Below are 21,017 nucleotides of genomic sequence, written 5' to 3'. Positions count from 1 at the left end.
TTCAGTTTCGATTCCAAAGCCGCGGCGCGCAGCTCTACGTCTCAACGCTAGACCGCTGAAGCTCCGTCTGAATCTCCTCCCCCTAGACACCAGTTCAAGACCCTAGCCTTGCTCCACCTCCTCCTTTGCTCCTTTCTCCTCTGGGTCCTTCTGCCCGCTGGGGTGCTGCCCTTTCTGGACTCTTCTGATGCTGAGTCCGCGGATTCTTCCCCCTCCCTCCGGCGTGCTTTAGGACCTGGCTCCCAGTCTGCGCTCCCGGCTGTCCCGCGCGCCTGTGCATTTGAACTTGGCGCGCGCGCCTAGCCGGTAACCTTCCTCCTGACCATTACGCTGCTCCTTTCACTGCTTCCCCCTTCGGGGGGCTAGCTGGCTCTGACTTCCCCTCTGTTCCCTCACTCAGCGATAGGGGCGTGGTCAGTCCTGACTCATCTTCTCTTTCCCCTGAAGGGGAAGCCGGCCCTGACACGTGGGACCCTTCCCCCCCGCTACGCTCCGGTGGGGAAGCTGGTCCCGATCTCCAGCTGCTGCTTTGGGAGTCACTGCTGGTCCCTTGCTTCTGGTGCGTCCCCCCCGGGACCCCCCTTGCTCTGGCTATAGGTGCCCCCTTCTGGGAATCTTCCTGAACCCCTGATATATATATATATATATATATATGCAGGTTTTGGTGTCCTCGGGTGTCTTCCCGTGTAAAAGTTGGGGTGTCTAGGCGACGTTTCGACGAGGTCTCACTCGTCATCTTCAGGCTGGTGCTTTCGGCTTCTTGTTACTGGAACAGAGCAGGATCTCAGTGTTTGAGTTCCTATAAATACTGTTGAGGGGGTGTGGTGTATAGCCTCCAATGTTCTGGGCAGAGAGGAAGTTCCCAGGCTAGTGTGCCTTTTCTTCTTTTGTTCCTTAATTACTTGAGGGATATCTTGAGTGATTTCTTGAGTGATATCCTGAGTACCACTTAGGTGGGTCATTAGGTGTGGATTAGTTGCTAAAGTCTTTGTGTCTTGACCTCTTGAACTTTGTGAAGAGTTTTTCTGAGAAGATGGCTGTACTGCACTTAGTTGTGCTCTGGCTTGGCTTCGTGTATAGGGGCGAGCTGTGGTTTTGTGGCCTGTGTCAGCCAGATCTGTGTAGGGATTGCAGGGGGGTGCAGCATCCGGAGGTGCCACCATGGTTTGGCTACTGGATGGTGTGTGTAATTTATCTGTGGAGAGGGTCTGGGTTTGGGTCTGGTGTGGTTGATTGGTGATGGCGTTCTGTGTGCCTCTGGATCTGGTGTCAGTTTTTGTGGGGAGGGCTAATTTCCAGATGTCTGGCAAGCGGGATGTGTCGTCACGCTTGTTCATGTTGTGAGGGTGTTTCTCTATCTCGATGGCTTCCATGATTATTCTCTTGTGGTGATGTTCCATGTTAAAGAGCACCAGCCTGAAGATGACGAGTGAGACCTCGTCGAAACGTCGCCTAGACACCCCAACTTTTACACGGGAAGACACCCGAGGACACCAAAACCTGCATTCCTGTACCCGTGAAAATCTACGAAAGCATATATATATATATATATATATATATATATATATATATATATATATTAGTGGTAATGTTTGTGATGTTTGCATTCTGCCATCAGCTGATCATACATCCCCCAACTAGCTGCATTTTAGGCCCTTATGCAAAAGCTCTGATGTTTTACTCTGAAACTATCCTAGATTACTGCAACATGAAGTGAAGTAGGTATGTGTAGACTGGTTTTTCTTGCCCAAACTCTTGTGGATTACTGTGAACTGCTTGCCTGGACCACCTGACTAATTCTTATATTACATGAGTATTTTTCGTTTCAGTCAAATGCATTTAGCTGTTTTCACTATTTCTATTATTGTTGTACCCAATCCAGATCTAGAACCATCTTTTATTCCTGTTTGTTTTGGGAGTTAGGGTGGTGCTTGAATTGCTAGGCACCATACTTGACAGTGTGCAGATATGGCACCATCCATGTGTACCAAAAATACACGCTAGGAGAGAACTGTAAGAAAATAGATGAGTTCTCTCATGCCCGCATACCCCAAAAGCGAAATGCTCACTGAGGAAGCCAGTTCCAAAAGGAGTTGATGCATTGCTACATAAAACTCCTCAGACATTTCTTATAATCGGACACCTCATCCAACATGGTTCTTTCAAAGGAGGCAGATTACGTATTCAGCTGCAAATCACTGAATGTTCAGTAACCAAGTGTGAAGATATCAAGTGGACTATGGCCAAGTGTGAACCATTCCGAGGACAGCTGAGGACAGGTGAGCAGAGATCTCTTGTGACTTTCAGGAAAAGTTTTAATAAAGAAATTGAGCTATAGGTTTTTTTTGTGTGGTTTTTTTTTTAAAAAAATAGTTTGCTAAAAATTATTTAAAGCCCAATTAGTTTGCCCATTGCCATGCAAAGGAAATGTGATAAATTACACAATCAGAATTAAATTTTTTTTTATGGAAGATGATAAAGGGCTGATGCTCAGGAGGTTGAGTAAGCCAATAATGAAAAAAGATGAGTGATCATTAAACTGCCACAGACTTCCCCAGAAGAGGACATGGTCTAGCACCTACAGGTGTTTGCTTTAGGGCCTGAGTATATAAAAAAATTAAAACAGAAAAAAACCTTCAACTTGGCAGATGAGAAAAGACCCCCTAGGTCAAGATGTTTCTTTTGAAAGGGCCCTCTTCTATCCTGATAAAAGGCCTATCTTATGTTTCCATGTGTTATTAAATGCCTCTCTATTCACTTTGATGAGGAGACACAGAATAGAAGAGCTGAATTAATATTTTATCCATTCTTTTGATTAAATATGTTAAAGGGGGTATCCTAAGTCAATTTGCCCTCCCCTGAATAGGTTCAAAGCACAGTTTTAAATTACCTCACAGCCATACTGAGAACTGAGAAAGTGGAATACAAATATCATTACAGTCCATGTCTAAATGGTCCTTGACATTTATGCCATGTAAAGGCTGACCACCCGCCACTAGTAACACTGCTGTTAATAATATTGCAGTCAATCAGATGTTTATTAGAAAAATAAGTGGTGGTCACTCATATTATAGCAGGACCTTGTGGAAAACATATCCATTTAGAGGCTTTGTAATTTTCAACCATGTTGAAAGATTTGAAACCCTTTGGGTAATATCCCTAAGTCATACTCATAGCAGACCCATTGACTAACCACCTGATAACTCTTGCTACTTAACTCGGCACTGAAGCATAATTTTTGTTATGTTATTCCTAGCCTGCCTAATTTGCCTTGCATAACTAAAACTTAACCATGACAGCCCATCTTCAAAGCTAATGTCAACAGTGGCTGGTCCTAATCTGCTAAATACACCAAGCCTGAACCTACTAGCCATGATTGTCCAAGACTTGCAAAGCTAAAAAAAATTACTCTAAAGAGAGGCTGTGCCTAAGAGGAGTTTCAGAAATCACCCACCTAGGTAAAAGGCTGCTTACCTCTGGGAGTTGTCATTTTGAGGGCCTCCTCAGAAAACTACCTTCCCTTCAGAGAAAGATATTATAATTATAGTAACCCTTTATGTTCATTTCTAAATTGTTTGCACTGATTAATGCCTCTATCTCTCAATAAAAATATCATTTTTGGAATAACTCTGCAAGCTCAAATCTAACCCCACATGGCTACATCTTCAGGTAATGATAATGATCTTCAGAAGACCATATACATTGAGAATGCAAAAAGAAACCCAGCAACCCAAGTACACCTTCTTTAGTGGTCTTTCCAAGATGTCCACCTTGAGGATAGGAAGCACAATTTAGGGGTACTGGTTGCAGCTAATTACCTCTTTGGCATAGTTTACAAATCGAGGTCTTAGAACCTACAAAATCCAGTAAAAGAGGGGCATTCAAATCCTCCTTCATGGTCAGGTTTGTGACAGGAGTAATCAAAGGTAAAGCTAAGGCTTTGTACCCAGCCAAAAGGTGAATGCTGCTGATGTTATCAATGTATACAAAACGCCCATGGGAGCAGGGGAGGTACTTTGAAGGGAAGATAAGAAACCCATTCTTTGGTGTTGTTTGTTAGTGATGAACTAACTATCCAAGCAGAAAGAGCAGACAGGCAGTGCTGAGAAACATAGCTGGGTGGATGGCGTGTAGAAAGAAAAGAGCAGAAGACCAATAATATACTCCTGTTTCATGAATTCCAACAGATGGAAGGCCTATTCCTGAAGAGGATACAATGACTGAAGAGAGGAGCTGGATTAGAACTGATACATGGAAAGTTAAGGCCTGGTAGAAGCCAAACCAAAGAGGGTACTCAAGTTTATCACCATGCTTTCTCAATGCATCATCTCAGTGCAATGGAACGAGGATACATTTGCAGATACTTTCTCCAAGAACATGAAGAATAAATACAGCCATCCACAATTTTGATGATACAGGGAAGGCTTTCCCACCAAACTGCTAATACTTCTTAGTCTAGCTTCTCAGCTGACACCACACTTTTATTTAAATAATGGCAAGTCATAAGTTTCTGACTAACTTTGTATCACAAAATCTCAGCTTCTAACTATTACGCAGTGTATTCTCGTGGTTTAAAAGTGGAGTGGTGGGTGAAAAACAAGGAACTCATAATTATGGCTATCTTTAGGAGGCTCAGAGTAGATACAACTCCCATTGCAACCAACTGTTCTGTGCAGCTCAGAACCAAGCACTTAATTAAAAAGATTATTGCTGATATTACAGTATCGCAACCTCTAATGTTCCATGAGGTCAATGTATCCTGGGGATGCTGTAATAGGACTGGTAAGCTCAGCTATAACAAGCAGCAATGCAATTAATCATTTAAACGTTTATAATCTGGTACACTTGCTATCTACCAGGGAGCACGCAAGCATGCTAATAGGATGACCCCTGCCTCCAGTATGAGGGATTAGATATTGACCATCAAAATATTCAGTATGTTTTGCTTGATTTTTAAAAAAAGAAAATATTTGAGCCACTGGTGGAGGAAGAGGAGTACAGAGGGAGCTCACTGCCCCCGGCAGCACGATTCTGGCAGGGTGCCATCGTGGCTGCACCCCCCCCCCGCCTGTGTTGGTCACCCCGCCCCTGCAGGCATCACGCCCCGCCCCCAGGATGTGTGCCAGCCCCGCCCCCACCTGCTCTCCACACACACACCCCCGGTGCCAGAGCATGAAGCTCCGCCACTGATTTGAGCCCAACCTTTCAGAAAATTCCAGGCAGATTCTGGAAAAAAAGAATGGAGTACCATCCTCTTCCTAAACAGCAGGAGACAGGAATAAAGCATGATTGTGGACAAGTGAACACACAGATATATTTTAAAAATGCTTTATACCAAAGCAGACCCTTGGCTAATCTAGCTTTCTATTGCCTATTCAGACTGACAGTGGCTATTCAAGGACTCAAACGCCTTTCTCAACCTTGCTATATGAAAGCCTTTAAGCTGAGCCCTGAGCCCTTGGACCTTCTGCATGCAGACTCTATGCAACGTAAACACATTAACATGCTTTATACCAAATCAGACCATTGGTCTATTTAGCCCACTATGATGTACTGGTGCTCTCTAAGGTCTCAGGTAGAAACCTTTTCCAGTCCATTTTTCTTTTAAGTGAAGATCCAGTCACTTTAAAATGAAGCAGCTAGGTCCTTAGTGCAAAACCTGCACTCTTCTCTTGGGCTATTTGCGCTGATCTAGAGCTAGATTGGGGCATTTATATTCTGAATAATTATATTAATATATTTTACTATAGGGAAGAAAGTTGTAAAGCATATTTAGAATGAGAAGATGAACATAAATGCATTTCATATACAGTATTGTTCCCAGTTGTGAGCTAATCTCTTCAGATACTGATTGCTGATGGATACATTTTTCAGATGTATTTTCTGAATGGTGCACATAATATGTCATTTATTATTGTGCACTGCAGCCTTCTAGAATTTCTGATTGCAGTTTACAGGATCAATTAGGCACTACTTGACACAAAGTTTTTGCTCTGGTGTGAACTGTCAGCTTCACTAAGCAAATATAAATGAAGCTACTACGAAAGATCAAACTATTTTAAGTCATAAACCAAAGAGGGCAGGTGTACACAATGAAGACAAACTTTAAAAGAGGAAAGCATTGTTTTGAAGAAGAGAAAGACGTTGAGGCAATTGCTCGCGACACTATTTCTGGAGCTAATGTGAAGCAGCAGTGGTGAAAATTTCTATATAGCTAGAAAATATTCCATGAATCCTAACAAGATGGATTTAATATGACAAGAAGATGTCATTTGATTCCCTGGGATTCCTTTCTCTTTGTCCCCTCTGCACTCCAGTCTTTGCTGACAGAAGAGCTCTAATAAGCAGCACTCTTCATCATGCTCGCACTGCTCAAAAACGACAAGAGCCTATGTGCAGTACTGAAAAAAGACAACATCTTTTTATGCAGTTGCCAATACTAGCTAATGGCAAGTTCACTAAAGTGAAAAGAAAACACAGTGAGCAGGACTTCATTTTCAGGACTAAGCTATAAAAGCCAGGGCTGCTTAACTGGGGTACAATTTATTGAGGTCATCATCAGCATCATGATCCCATCCTTCCTTCATTGAGCTCTGCAAGCATGCCTGGATCTTCCCCATTCCATCCTCACAGCAGCCCCATGGTGTAGATCAGGTTGAGTGACAGTGGCTAGCCCTTGCCAATCAGTGAGAGTCATGGCTGAACAGGGTTTGGATCACAGGCCACTCTAGTTCTAGTCCAGCACTGCAACCAGTATACAACACTGGCAAGTGGTAGGAGAAAATCATACGCACACTTCTGTTTCGGATCACATATCATTCTTTCTATAAGGAGCATATATATCTGTTGACAACTCACTGGTTCTGCAGACTGAGCAACTATTGTTAGAAACATGCATGCATTTGGAGCTTGCTTCAGGCATTCACTTGCAAACTTGTGAAGGGGCTTTGAAGGGAACCTGTGGGACTAGCTCCACTCAGCCAGTGATGCCACACCTGCCAGCAATACTCCTGAGCCAACACATGATTTTCTGAATCTGAAGGAGAGCACCTTCATTACTTGCAGGGTTTCCAACACTGGGGTGGGAAGCTTGTTGGGCAGCCTTGAAAGATGGTGCTGGAGGACATCTATGTGATGCCCTGAACACTGGCCTATGTGGTTCCAAGCGGTTCCAACTTGCCCCCCTGCTATTTAATATGAAGGAGTGTTTCCACCCCCATCGTTCAACACGGACACTGAGGTCCAGTGCCGATGGCCTTCTGGCAGTTCCCTCCCTGCAAGAAGTGAAGTTACAGAAGAAGACATCTGAAGGCAGCCCTGTTTAGGGAAGTTTTTAATGTTTGATATTTTACTGTATTCTACTGCGGGGTAGAAATAAATAATCATCATCATAATCATCATAATCATCATCATCCACATGAAATTACTGGGGGAAATCATTCAGGAATATAGAGTTCAATGCCATCAATATCTGAGTGACATTCTTTGTCTCTCTCTCCTTTTCATCTTTCTCTAGGGAGGCTGCTGAGGTGCCAAACCAACGTCAGACTGAGCAGATACAACAAACTGATGCTTAACCCTGACAAGGAAGCTTATCCTGTTCAATAGAGCTGATCCAGACATGGGGGTTCAATCTGTGTTAGATGGGGTAAGGAAATGTAGGTTCATATTTGGGAGGTTTCTTGGATCCAACCCTGACCCTGGATGATGATGATAATTTATTTATTTTTGTACCCCACTCATCTGACTGGGTTTCCCCAGCCACTCTGGGTGGCTTCCAACAGAAGATACAAAAATGCAACAGAATGTCACACATTAAAAGCTTCCCAAAATACTAATAAAGTAAGAAGAAGAAGAAGAAGAAGAAGAAGAAGAAGAAGAAGAAGAAGAAGAAGAAGAAGAAGAATTTGTTTGTTTCCACAAGATCAGAAGTGCCTTAACCTAAGTGAGGCTAGTATGATAACTGTGACTTTTGAAAACTGCCGTTTTGGCCAGAACAGCATGTGTTACATCACCCTGGACTACTGTAAAAATGGACCCATGTAGGCTACATAGGAAAAGTATTTGGAAATGGCAATTAGTCCAGAACACTGCCTGGGTTGTTATATTTAAAAATAAATAATAGTGGGCCACAGATAGGGTGCACCTAAGCCCTTTATAGAAATAACTGCACTGGGTTCTAGTGGCTTCATTTGCATTTGGAAGCAGAACATTTGAGGAAATCCTATTTCCATACCAGCTCCCCCCCCCCCGCTCTTCTATTTATCAGAGTTCCTCTTGTGTGCATCTGCATTCCCATATGTATGCTTAGCTGAGACCAGAAAGAAGGTCTATTTAGTGACTGCAACCAGACTTTCCACCAGATAACTAAAACCTATGTAGGAGAAACAGCAAAGAGTCTTGTGGCTCCTTAAAACTATTTATTTTTAAAGGCATAAGGTCTTGTTGGTTTCATCCCATGCATGAAGTGAAGTATTAATTGGCAGCTATATTTAGGAAGGCTTTGGGGATGTTAACAGTTTAAGATTCTGAACTGATTTGTGTTTTAACTTGCCACACTGGGGCTGTTTTTATCTCAAGAGGATGTCTATTCGCACTAATGGCTACCTTTTATCTTGTTTGTACTCTGCTGCTTTTTGTAATTTTGTTCTTCACTTACTACTGTCAGCAGCCTTGAGAGGTGGGCTATAAATGTTTCAAACAAAGAAATATTTGTCAAAGAAGATCTACAGTGCAGGGCGTAATATACAGAGATGTTTCTTTGCCCAAGCTCCACTGATCTGAACAGGAGCTGGGTGTAGTTCTGCTACATTTCAATGGGGTTTGCGCAGAAGTACTTCCTGACAAATTGTGATCAAAAAAGGGTTGACACAAAGTAAGCCACTTTTTGATATTTTTTGCATAACTGAATAGAAATATAAAGAAACGTCTCTGGTGCTGGCAATTGTAATTACAGAAAGAATGGTTCGTGATAAATAATACCTGATTAGACTTAAATGATTCAGTGATTAAGTCTTAATTTTCTATGCTTCTCCTAGAATGTGCTTGAAATTATTCTGTATTATGCCTTCCCTTTCAGACAGATTTAAGAATGTGCAGAGAAATGATCTCAGCGTGGTATCAAAGGAGGAAAAGACAAAATGTCAAACCAGCAAATAATCCCCAATTTTGTAATCTGTGTCGGCCATCAAATAAACGAGAGCTTTGGCAAGGATACTGGAAAGCCAGTTAGCAAAGTCTCATTTGGATTGGGGAAACCTGGGTAGAAATCTCAGCTCAGCCATAAAGTGATTTGGGTGGCCTTGGGCAACTCACCATTTCTCTATCTAAACTGTTGTTGTGAACATCAAAAGGAAAAATAAGGCCACACAAATTACCCTGACCTTCTTGGCGAAACACTGGGATACAAATGTAGTGGCTTAATAAAAAACTAGGGCTTTGCAGTGACCACAAGATGTATCTGTAGCATTTGGAAGCAGCCCATCCTGTTTCGGATCCACGTGTCATTCCAATTTTATTTGTTACTTGGGTCTGAATCTGATCTGGTAAATCTGAAGCTTTGTTTCATTCCTGTTACGTATAATGAGGAATCTAAAAGCATCTATAAGCCCTTTTTTATGTTTTCACGTAAGTGGATGAAACGTTTAGGCAAAGACCCCCCCCCTTTGCCCCAAGTGAATTCCGGTAAATCCATAGGAAACATCAGTTTTAGCTTACAGTTTCTTCACAGATCTCTCACATGCCTTAGAAGCACCTCTTATAACCCATGTCTAACTGAGTCAGGCAGTAGCTTAACATGGAAGAATTTAAGTGCAGCCTTGAGCCTATTCATTTACACTGACTGCAAGTAATCAAAGTCAGCAACACTCTCCCATGGCAGGCAGCAACTCAGATTACTAGGAACTGAATCACCATGGGTATTTTTAAGGTCATATGAAAAAAGAATGCTCAATGAAATGTTTCTTTTAGAAGCAAACAAGGGTACATGTAAAATGTACACATATATACATTTGTTGTAAGGGAGCCATATTTTTTCTTGTTGGATTTGTGTGCATGACAGGCAGGAATTCAACAAGGCCCTAGGAGCGGGAACGAGACCATGATGTGACTACACAGGAAACCAAACAATGATTACAGGTGAACAATTCTGTTTTCTTTTCTCCATTGTAGCTTTTGTGCAGTCTCAGATATGAGCTATATCAGAGTAGCGTGCTTCCTTACCTGAAAAGGGAAGTAGATAGCTTCCTGAGGAGAAAACATCAACATTCTCTTGTTGCGTAGTTCCTCTCAAAGACAGCAGAAGAGGACCATTGGATGACATTACTTATATTGAATATTCTTTTACTCTCCACAAAGGAGGAATGGTTAGTTAATGGGTATTTGATAAGAGATTCTGAGATGATATTGTAAGACTCGTCTTTAAAACCACCACCACCACTTCCCCCAGTGCTAAATAAGATGCTGAATGTTTTACATAAGTAGGAGGAGAGTAGTCTTCTGAATGCACATGAGTGAAAGTCTTTGTGTTATTTGGAAGTGTGGTGGTGGGAGAAAATCCTGTATGACAATGTCTTGCAGGTCAAAAAAAGTTGTATAGCAAAATAATGATGTCTCAATACCTCCCATGAGAAAACCACTGTAGCCTGACCTTGCAATGCAAAGGCTAATTGAAGTGTTTCAGCATATTTTTAGAGTAATTTATCTGGGCTTGACTGTACTGTTGGGTTCAAAACTTAACTGGTTAAGTTGTTCTGAGTGTGCGTCACATTCCGACGTCAGCTTTTAGAAGCTGGGAGGAGCTTGTTCCTGTACTTTCAGTTCTCTCTGTGTGTCTGAGAGAGAGAGACATGTTTGCAATGGCTGCCAGCAGTGATGGACTTTGTTGCTGAAATGTTTCAATAAAGTGCTGTGAATGGACTTAAGTGCTCTCTGAGTTTGTCTGACGCTAGGCGACAGTTTTTACCACTGTGTTTACTCTGCTGAGCGTGACCTGAAGGGAGCAACAGTGGCGCAGCTTGTGAAGAAGTGTGCCGGACCCGGTCATAAAGGGCTAATTGGCGATCGGAAAGCAATTAGAAGGTCACGCATCAATCAATATTCCACAGGTTATGGTGAGTCATCGCTCGTAAAACTGTCTCTGGAGGATCCAGGAATGCTTTGAAGTAAGCGTTCCGAAGAGGAGGGGCAAGCCGGAGGCAAACGGCTGGCTGAAAGACGCGAAAGTTTGCCTGGTGCTACAAAGCAGAGCTGCTGAGAGAGCTGGAAGCTAAAAGCAGCTGGAAAATCGTTTCTCCACTGAAGGGAGAGCCAACAGAAGTTGAAGCTGATCGTAAGTAAGCTTGGGCCCCTTGGGAGAACGGGAGAAGATGGCAGAGAGCCAGGATATACCGGTGGAAGCCCTAACTCTAAAAAGTTGGGCAACCTGGAGGCAAAGAATAAAGGGGTGGTTCCTGGTCCATGGGTTTTGGGGAGCAAGCCAGAGGGAGCCACTACCACCAACCCCCAGCGCCAAAGCGGCTGGAGACATTGCAGGCTGTGAAGCTGCGTTGCCTGAAGATAGCCAGCAGAAAATGCAAAGAGAGCTGGATATGCTGAGAGCATGCGTTCATGCATCGCTGAGACCCTACTTGGAGGGTGTAAAATCAGCGTGGGATGCCCGGAATGTGCTGAAGGGTTTGTGTGAAGCTTCAGCGGGAGGCCAGAGCCCTGCAGACGCTGGACTAGTAGCCCCTATTCCTGAATCAGCCTCAAGGAGCGCTGGTAAGCAGATCGGGGGGGCGAAGAGTTCCAAAGGCAAGTTTAAAGGACTTTCCACTTGTGCTGAAGCGAAGAGCAGCTTCAGGGGGGGCCAGGCTGGTGGGAGGTGCCGTTCCAGAAGGAGGAAGGCCAGGCCGGCTGGGAGGAGCCCCGGGCAGTGTTTTTCCACTGGAGTTCAACATCTGCGTGGCAGTTGCCCCCACCGGAGCACACAGGCGCGGCAGGATGTTGGCAAGGACACTTCTCATGGGAATCAGCAGGGTTTCCATGGCAACCAGCCTGGCAAGACATGCAGGCGTGGGACTGAGTCCAGCGGACGTGGTAAACAACAGGAAGAGACTTATCAGCTTTCTGCAAGCATGGCTTTGTTTGAGAACAGCTGTGTGGGAAACACTGAGCTGAGCTTTGTTATTGACTCAGCAGCTAACCGCAACATGGTTCCTGAGACACCTGCAGTCAAGATGTGGAATTGCACGGCGGTTTCAGCAGGACAAACTGTTTTATTTGGAAATGGACAGCGAAAAAATGTCACTAACTGTGGTACATTGTTCCTTTCTGTTTTGCAGGAGCAGATCAAAGTGTGCACCATCCCAGAGATGCCTCACTGTCTTTTGTCTGTGCCTTATTTGTTAAATAAGGGGTTCAAAGTTTGTTTTGAAAATGATGTCTGCACAATCTCCAGAGGGGGGAGGTTACTGGCCAAGGTTAAGAAGGGGCAGAATGATCTTTTCATTCTTAAAACGTCTCTTGGGGGTGAGGGGAAGGCTGAGAAAGCACAAGCGTTGCGTGCTACTGTTCCCAATCAGCGTACTACAATTCCCGCTCATGCCACATGTGCATGCGTATGGCATCAGAGAACAATTCATGGTCGGTAGAAGACTTGCAGACTCTGCCTGAGGTTGCCAAGGGGTGCAGGATTAAAAATTGTGGAAGTGCCATTAATTGTGACACTTGCAGACAGGCAAAGGTAAGAGGGTGCAGTTACCCAAAGGTGGAAAGGGTAACCACTAAACCCTTTGAGCTGGTACACATAGATTTGTTCAATCCTGTCGAGGAACAGAGTCTGGGAGGGGCCAGGTTTCTGCTAACGGTTCAAGACAGTTTTTTGCAGAATTCCTGGAGTTTTGGTCTCAAATCCAAGGAGGATGCAGCACAGCTGATCAGGAGCTGGATTGAGGAGGTAGAACAGAGGTTCTCCACAAAGGTGAGAGCAGTCATCAGTGACAGAAATGCTAAGTACACTGGTTCTGCTCTGCAGAAGTTCTTTAACAAGAAAGGGATACGTCACACAGTTACAGATCCCCAGCAGAGGGGGGTGGCAGAGCTCAGAAGTGAGGCTCTGGTCAAAGCAGCACAGGTGATGCTTAAAGAGTCTGGGTTACCTCCTAAGTTTTGGCTGGAGGCAACCGGATGCGTATGCTTCACCTGGAATCGGACCTACAATTCGCTGGTAGGTGACACACCGTTTTCTTTGTTGAATGGCATAAAACCCCAGGTTCATTTTCTGCGCAAGTTTGGATCACCTGCATCTGTGCCGGTGCCTGAGGCTTTGCGAGGGCCAGATGGAGCCAAGTTACAGAAAATGATCTTCTGTGGGTATGAGCCAGAAGCTCGTGCATGGCGGTTTGCTTATCCGTCAGGTGATCAGAGTAAGGTGCTGATCAGTAAACACGCTGAATTCTTTGAGCAGGATGAAAGGCCAAAGATTGTTGTCCAGCGTGATCTTCTCTCAGAATGTCTCTCTGATCCAGAGGACAGTTCTGATTAGGAGGAAGGAGGGGCTGAGGCTGCTGATGACGACCAGGTCACTGACCAGGGTCAAGAGCAGGATGGAGCATCTCCACAAGTTGTTAAGCGAGTGCCCAAAAGTGAGTCTAGTTCTCCTGTGAGTGTGATGGAAAGGATTCGAAGACGCTTCAAGTCAGAGGGGGAATCCTGTGATGCAGAGGACACACCTGCTGACCAAAGTGAGTCAGGGGAAACTCCTGAGTTTGTGCCCAGGCAGTCCAGTCGCACAACAAAGGGTATTCCACCTGAGAGGTACCAAGCCACAGGTGCATGGGTAAGTTTCGCACAGTGCGATTATGAGAGTTGTGAGGTGGTTCCACAGTTGCCTGACAGGGACGCCAAGAGAGGGCGCAAGGCATTGGGGAAGGGATTGATCTCACAGAGTTTTGCTGAGGATGTTCCACAGGTGCAGTCGGAATCCAATGCAAGAGGGGGTGTGAGAGTTCAGAACTTAACTGGTTAAGTTGTTCTGAGTGTGCGTCACATTCTGACGTCAGCTTTTAGAAGCTGGGAGGAGCTTGTTCCTGTACTTTCAGTTCTCTCTGTGTGTCTGAGAGAGAGAGACATGTTTGCAATGGCTGCCAGCAGTGATGGACTTTGTTGCTGAAATGTTTCAATAAAGAGCTGTAAATGGACTTAAGTGCTCTCTGAGTTTGTCTGACGCTAGGCGACAGTTTTTACCGCTGTGTTTACTCTGCTGAGCGTGACCTGAAGGGAGCAACAGTGGCGCAGCTTGTGAAGAAGTGTGCCGGACCCGGTCATAAAGGGCTAATTGGCGATCGGAAAGCAATTAGAAGGTCACGCATCAATCAATCAATATTCCACATTTTGCATTTTCAGAATTCTGTTAATATATTGGTATCCTTTATTATATTTTATTTAGTTATCTATTTGCATTTTTATAAATTTGTTGTATGCTACCTTATAGTTTGGGGGGATATAAAAGAACAAGACAGTGGAAAACAAAACATTAGGTTGTATCCTTCTGCATGTGCAACAGAACTTCCTCTCCAGCCCCCCAACCCCCCCCAAATGGATACATAGGGTTAGGGGAGGAAAGGAAATGGAAGTCCTGTTGCATGTGTGCAAATCAGCTTGTGTAGTCTTGGATAAATCACTAGAAGGAATTTATTTAACTTCTCTAAGTTCAGTTTTTACACAGCATGAAGAACTGTGAAATGCCCATAGTACAAAAGCAATATATTTAGGAGGCATTAATTACTGTTAACTTGGTAAGAATAAGCTAGCAAAAATAAATGGAAGCATCTACCATAATGGTGGAAGTAGTAGTATCTGGGTCCTGATATGGTGGAACAAGTCGCTTGATTTTTGCCAAGATTTAGGAGCCTCACTTTAGACATCTGGCACTGATATTTTTGGCTTCAATCCTATGTGCCTGGGAGCCAGCCCCATGAAACATAATGGGACTTACTTCTGAGCAAGCATGCACAGGATTGTTCAGTTTGGCCAGCTTTCGGTGGAACAGACATTCAAAAGTGCAATTGAAATCAATGAGACAAGTAGCTGTGCTGCTCCTGGATCACGAATAGCAACTGTTTTACATCTAACCACTACATTTAGCGGAACTGAGTTGTTTTCAAGTTTCTTCCATAATTTTCTTGCAAAATTTTTCATTGAACAGTTTCCTAGAACATATTCAGTGAAGGGGCATACCTTGTTTATAAGTGGTCATGGCTCAAACATCAGAATCTCATAAATGGATGTTTTGTCTAAAGATTATTTATATTTCACATGGGCAAAAAGGCAGATTCTTTCTTCACCATTTTTTCTGGTGGTAAGCTCATCACAGAATACAGTTCATTCATTGATACATACCCTATGCACATGTTCAAAGCTGATGCCTGATGGAATTGATACCCTCAGGTACCATAAGGCTTTAAGTTCACTGACAGCTCCAGCATGCAAAACCATCTTAACCAGCAACCATCACAAATTAACAGTAGTGAACACTGGAGTGACATATGATGAATATACTCATTGTGCTGGAGATCCCATTCTAAATTTTTAACAGATGCGTTTCATATGAATGTTGAACATCTGCATGTAACAAAAGGAGTAAGCTTAAATGTGGTGGGCTTTCTCATTTTCTTTACACTTTTGAAGATGAAGTAAATAAATTTAAACCAAACCACCGCTTAACTTTACACATCTATCCCATCCTTTCTATGGCATAAATGCATGCAAAAGATCCAATTGATGGTTAAGGCAAATGGTTTAATTCTTTCTTAGGTTTCCACTGGCGTCACCTTTTAAATCACCATTAATCTCAATGCATGCAATTATAGAAAAGAGTATTAGAAGCTTTAATAATATAGCCATTAGTTGATATGCTTTATTTAAACTCTCTTTGCACAGGCTTCATTTCTGCTTTTAACAAATGAAAAAAAGCACACACATTCCAGGAGCACAACAAAGCAGAAGCTCTCCGCGAAACAGAGTGCAATGATAGAGCTCAGTTCAAGTACCTGTATACAAATCCCCGTGCGAAAACATGTCAATCATATAACGACAGAATGCATATTGATCTAGCAGAACAGAAAGGGGGGGGAAGAGTAATAAGACACAGTTTACAGGTCTTTTTCAAATCAAGCACTAAAGAGAGAGCTTAGCACTAAAACAAAACCTTTGCCAGTTTTTTAGCTCCTGCTCAAAGTAATCAATAACCAAACAGGTGGTGAAATTCATGTTTCTGTTCCTCTTTTTTTAAAAAAGTGAGCTGCCACAGGAAATGCCTTCTGGCTCTCTGCACAGTGATCCCATGATAGCTCATTGCATCTAATCATGTAGCTGCCAGGACTAGATTTCAGAGGCAAATCTCAAATACAGGCAGATACTCTTACACACTGAGGGTGCTACTAGTTTGGAAGACCCCACCACAGCCAGGCTGTTAAGGCAGGGGACTTCTGGCCCAGGGAACAAATGCTGCTCAATATTTATCTGGCTCTAGGGGTTCTCACCCAGTCACACTCCTTACTGCCCCTGCAGCACACCCTTCTCCAGTTCTCCTGCCTGGCTAGCACATGCAACTGAATTGTCACAATGCATCTTCTGTTTGCCTGGATGGAGAGATGTATGTATGGAACCTCTGACTTTTTATGTGGCTAGGAAATAATCTATGGTACAGAGTCACATCTGTTGCCCCACCCACCAGTGGCATTTGGCCCTCTGAAGGTTGCCCAGTATGGAATGTGGCCCTTGGGCTGAGGAAGGCTACCTACCCAAGCTCTAAGGGAAATAAAAATGGCCTGTTTTGAAATATCCATGGGACGGGTTAAGGATTGTTCCTCAAACTTCTTACATTGTGATTTATGTTACTGTAAGCACCTTTTTTATTTCATTAACTAATGACTTTGGCTATGCAAACATATAATATTGTTCTCTCTCTCTCTCTTTCTAGTCAATGTAGAAAGCCAGAGAGAGCCCTGTGCTGGCATTTGCTCACATTATAAACTGGACCATGACATTCTGTGGACTGTGCCTCTCATGTTTTACATACAGCTTCATATACACAAATGCATGCTCCAATGCAGGACGATGTGTTAAGAATGTCACATTATTGTGTGTTACATGCCATCGTTGCCTGATACTCATACGCTGGGTTATTTTCACTGAGCTGAAGAAGAGCCCTGGCCATTTCCAGTATATATTTTACATAAGTAAATAAATATGCAGGCCAATGCAGAACGTCAGGCACACCATCATTTTCATTCTACAAAACACACACAGATTCATCAATGAGTATGCATGTATCAAAGAATGAGAAGAACTTACTGATACAGCAGGGAGGTGGGATGGGAGTGGGAAAGGATGCAGTAATCTGAAAGTATTTGTTCAGAAAGCTAGCCAGCCAGCCTGCCTGCCCTGAAGTCTTAGATGAATTTTGCCCTCGCATCAGTGGACCCAAGGCTTCATGTGTAACCACAACGCTCCTGTCAATGGTCTGATTATTCATTTATCTAGCAGTGATAGGTGACAGTTTTGGAATCAGTAATGACCATTTGACTGTCAGCAGGGTTTGCAACTGACCATTTCAGAATAGTTTCAGTTTCCTCCTCTGCTAGAGCTAGCAGCTTCCCCTTAGGCAGAATTTGTGATCCAGTTATATATTTTCTAAGCTAAGTTATGCAAGCCACTAAGAATTAAGTGTTCAGAGATGACAGAAAATTAACCGCATGATAAATTCATGTAACAGAAGTGATATATTACTGATTCTAATTCATTTTCATTTTTCATTCAATAAAACAATATGGGTTGGATGCAGATTTAGTTATGGCTGCATCCAGCCTTGTATTTTTTTAAAATAAAAAATCTGCAGGTGCTACAAAATAAGTAAACAACTGTACTCAAGAGATGGAGAATTCTGGATGCTTAACTAAAGAATTTAGGTCAAGTTTATCTTTCTGAGCTATCACAGTTCCAGAAGGAATTTCCATTAAGTACTACTTCTGCACCAATCCCACAACATAGAATTGAGCTTCAGACAGCATAAGTAAAGCTTTGTGGATCAACTCCTGTGATACTAATCTGGAATAGGGATGTGTAAAACCACTGCCTTTAGTATCACTGATTTGTTTGAAGGGGGGATGTTCAAATAATAATAAATAAACAAACCAAAGAGAAGTTGCACACATTGTGGCAAAGAGCTGGTACAGGCCTGTTCGCATTTTGCATGCACTAATGCATCTGCAACATTTATTTTATTTAAAAGATTTACACTTCTAGTGGTTCACATCATGACTGAGATATCCAGCACCAATTTGCAGTACCCCCTCTTCTTCCACAGGATGTAAGGAATAGCAGTAAATCTTATACACTTTACAGTGGGTCCAGAATTGATACTATATCTGTATGTGGAATCTGTTTTGGAAAACTACCACAACATTCACAATCAGTAAGGATTATTTTGCACTAGCAGTTTTCTGACACAGCATTAAAATGAATGAAAACTGTTAATCAGAAGCATGGGGTGATTTCTAATATTTAAGCACACAATCTAAATGACATGAAAGTGACTGGGGGGAGTGGGAATCCCAATGTTTTGACAAACATTAAGTCTTAGATTGAAAATACATATACATGCCTTCTATGGAAGCCCCATTAAGTCCAATGGGACTTTCAAGGAACTGTGTGTAGGATTGCAGCACAAATGCATTTGCTCATTCCTTCTGAACACAGAAGGATTGCCAGAGGAATCAACAGACACCCTCGTATTTAATTAATTTTATAAATAATAATAGATTTGTAGAGTTGGAAAGGATCCTGAGGTTCAGCCAAACCCCTTGAAATGCAGGAAATCTCAACACGTGGTCCCTTATCCCATTTGAAACCATACTGGCTCCAACTTAGCTTTACAAATATGCTAGAAGTTTTAAATACAGTGGTACCTCGGGTTAAGTACTTAATTCATTCCAGAGGTCCGTTCTTAACCTGAAATTGTTCTTAACCTGAACTGTTCTGAACAGAGATCTTGTTTGACCTCAGGTGGAAACGAGTTCCTTAAAATTGGACCCATAATACTAAATGCATGGCTTCTGGTGGGTGAAGACTGTGCATCTGAGCCACAGCATTTTGCACTTGCTGGAGCCTCACACAGAGCACATTGCAATAATCTAGTCTTGAGGTTAACTGAGCCTTGGTATCCTACACCTCTGAAGGCACATTAAGCCATGACAGAGAGCATTAGGCTCAGATGGCCTGTTATATTCATAGCCAGTACAAATTACTCAAGCTCAGAGCCCACAACCCTTTTTGGTATGAGCACTGGACTTGTGCCTCCACATTTCTATATGAAGCATCTAAGAAAAAGACAAGCATACTAGTATAGTTCTGGCTGGGGGTGGGATGGGCTATGGAGAGGCAGTAAGAATGTGACCATGTTCTCCTGTTAAATATACTTTCTACAATAGTGCAAAATATTTCAAATAAAACAACATTTTGCAATGTTTGCCTCATGTGCCACAGCTAAAGATTCATGTTAAACAAATACATCTTGTGGCAGTAAATATCCGTGATTCAATTAAATCCTAGGAAGAAATTTGCAACTGAAAAGCTAAGGGTTTTGGTCTAACAAATGCCCAAACCTCAAACCTGCTGGTATTTGTTTTGTGCTCTACACTACGGTAAACAGAGCAATTTTTATAAGTGCTGTGCAAATTTTATTCTCATGTATACCTGTTCTCTTTTCTCAACTAGTCATGCTGATAAATTTCTAAGGAAAGGACAATTCAAGATTGCAGGAGCCTACACGCCACGCTTTGCAGTTATTTTTGAGCAATTATTTTTCAGTTCTTCAATGACATGGAAACTGCAACAGCTTACAAATCACAGAGGCCAGGATGCCTAGCTGCACATATAAAAGACGTTCACTAAAGACAGATGCTTCAGAAAGACACAAAAAGCACAGACAGAAGCCTAGTGGGGAATTTTCAATGCTTTGAAACATATATTAATCCAATATATTAATAGCACCTCATTCTTTGCATTCCTTATGCAGCCAAAACAGTAATATCCATGCATCAGAGGAAGGATTGAAAATTTGAGGAGATCCTAAAGTCTGCAGAAGCACAAAATATATTTAGGACAAAACTAAGTAGCCGCACCGAAAACTGCTTAATGAGGATTGAACGTTCTCAGTGGGATGACACCAAAACTGGTGGGAAGAGTGAATGGAATGGAGAATCTTGAAAGGGCATGGCTGGCCGGCTGGCATCCTGAACAGGAGTTAAGGAATGGAATCGGTGGTCTGGCTGGAACTGGCCAGTGAAGTTGCATGTGGCTGCAGCTGGCAGGAGAAGCTAACCTGAGAGAGAAGTCACAGTGTACAGAAGAGCAAGGCAGAAAATGGAAGCTGGGAAGCTAGTGTACTGCACCCGGCAATCATTCAAAAAATAAAACTTTCTGCACAGGAGGGGAGAATGGCTAGAGCAGGGACTCTTGTCTTTGATGGTGATTTTAGCCCTCTTAAACTCAGGGAATGCCCACTCAACAGAGACACATTTTAAAACTTGTTTCATATTAGACCAAAAGTAAAGGAGGCTGGCTTCCTAATTGGTGGTGTCGCAAAGGGAACTAGAACAGCCATGTTCTGTTCCCCTTTCGTTCTGGTTTATGAGGGAGGCCCTCTCTCTGCTGAAAGGTTTCTAATTCCTCCAACTCTCTTGATTACTGTATGGTCTCTCTCTAGCACCTACACTGCAACATGAGAAGAGTCCTCCTGGTTCAGGCCAATGGCCCATCTAATTTAGCATTCTGTTCTCCCACACAACAGACACCCATGGGGAAATATGCAAGCAGAATACTTGAGTGAAACAGAACTCTCCCCATTTGAGCTTCCCACTGTCTGGCATTCCGAGGCACACACTGCCTCTAACAGCAGAGCTAGAACATAGCCACTGGGACTAGCAGTCACTGATAGCCACATCTCCATGAATTTGTCTAATCCTCTTTTAAAG

The 21,017-nt window shown here is 43.0% G+C and overlaps 1 protein-coding gene across 1 annotated transcript in view; it reads right to left on the bottom strand.

Annotated features, from left to right (window-relative positions):
- TRDN (triadin) overlaps nt 1-21,017 on the bottom strand; it is a 167,925-nt gene that overhangs the window by 88,046 nt on the left and 58,862 nt on the right. The window contains exon 13 of the mRNA XM_081904766.1: nt 16,032-16,091. Coding sequence (XP_081760892.1) covers nt 16,032-16,091 — 60 coding nt within the window. The remainder of the gene's footprint in view (nt 1-16,031; nt 16,092-21,017) is intronic.

Source organism: Podarcis melisellensis (assembly GCF_964234715.1).
Source record: "Podarcis melisellensis genome assembly, chromosome: 3".
NCBI lineage: Eukaryota > Metazoa > Chordata > Lepidosauria > Squamata > Lacertidae > Podarcis > Podarcis melisellensis.
This window is presented reverse-complemented; position numbering and strand designations above follow the sequence as displayed.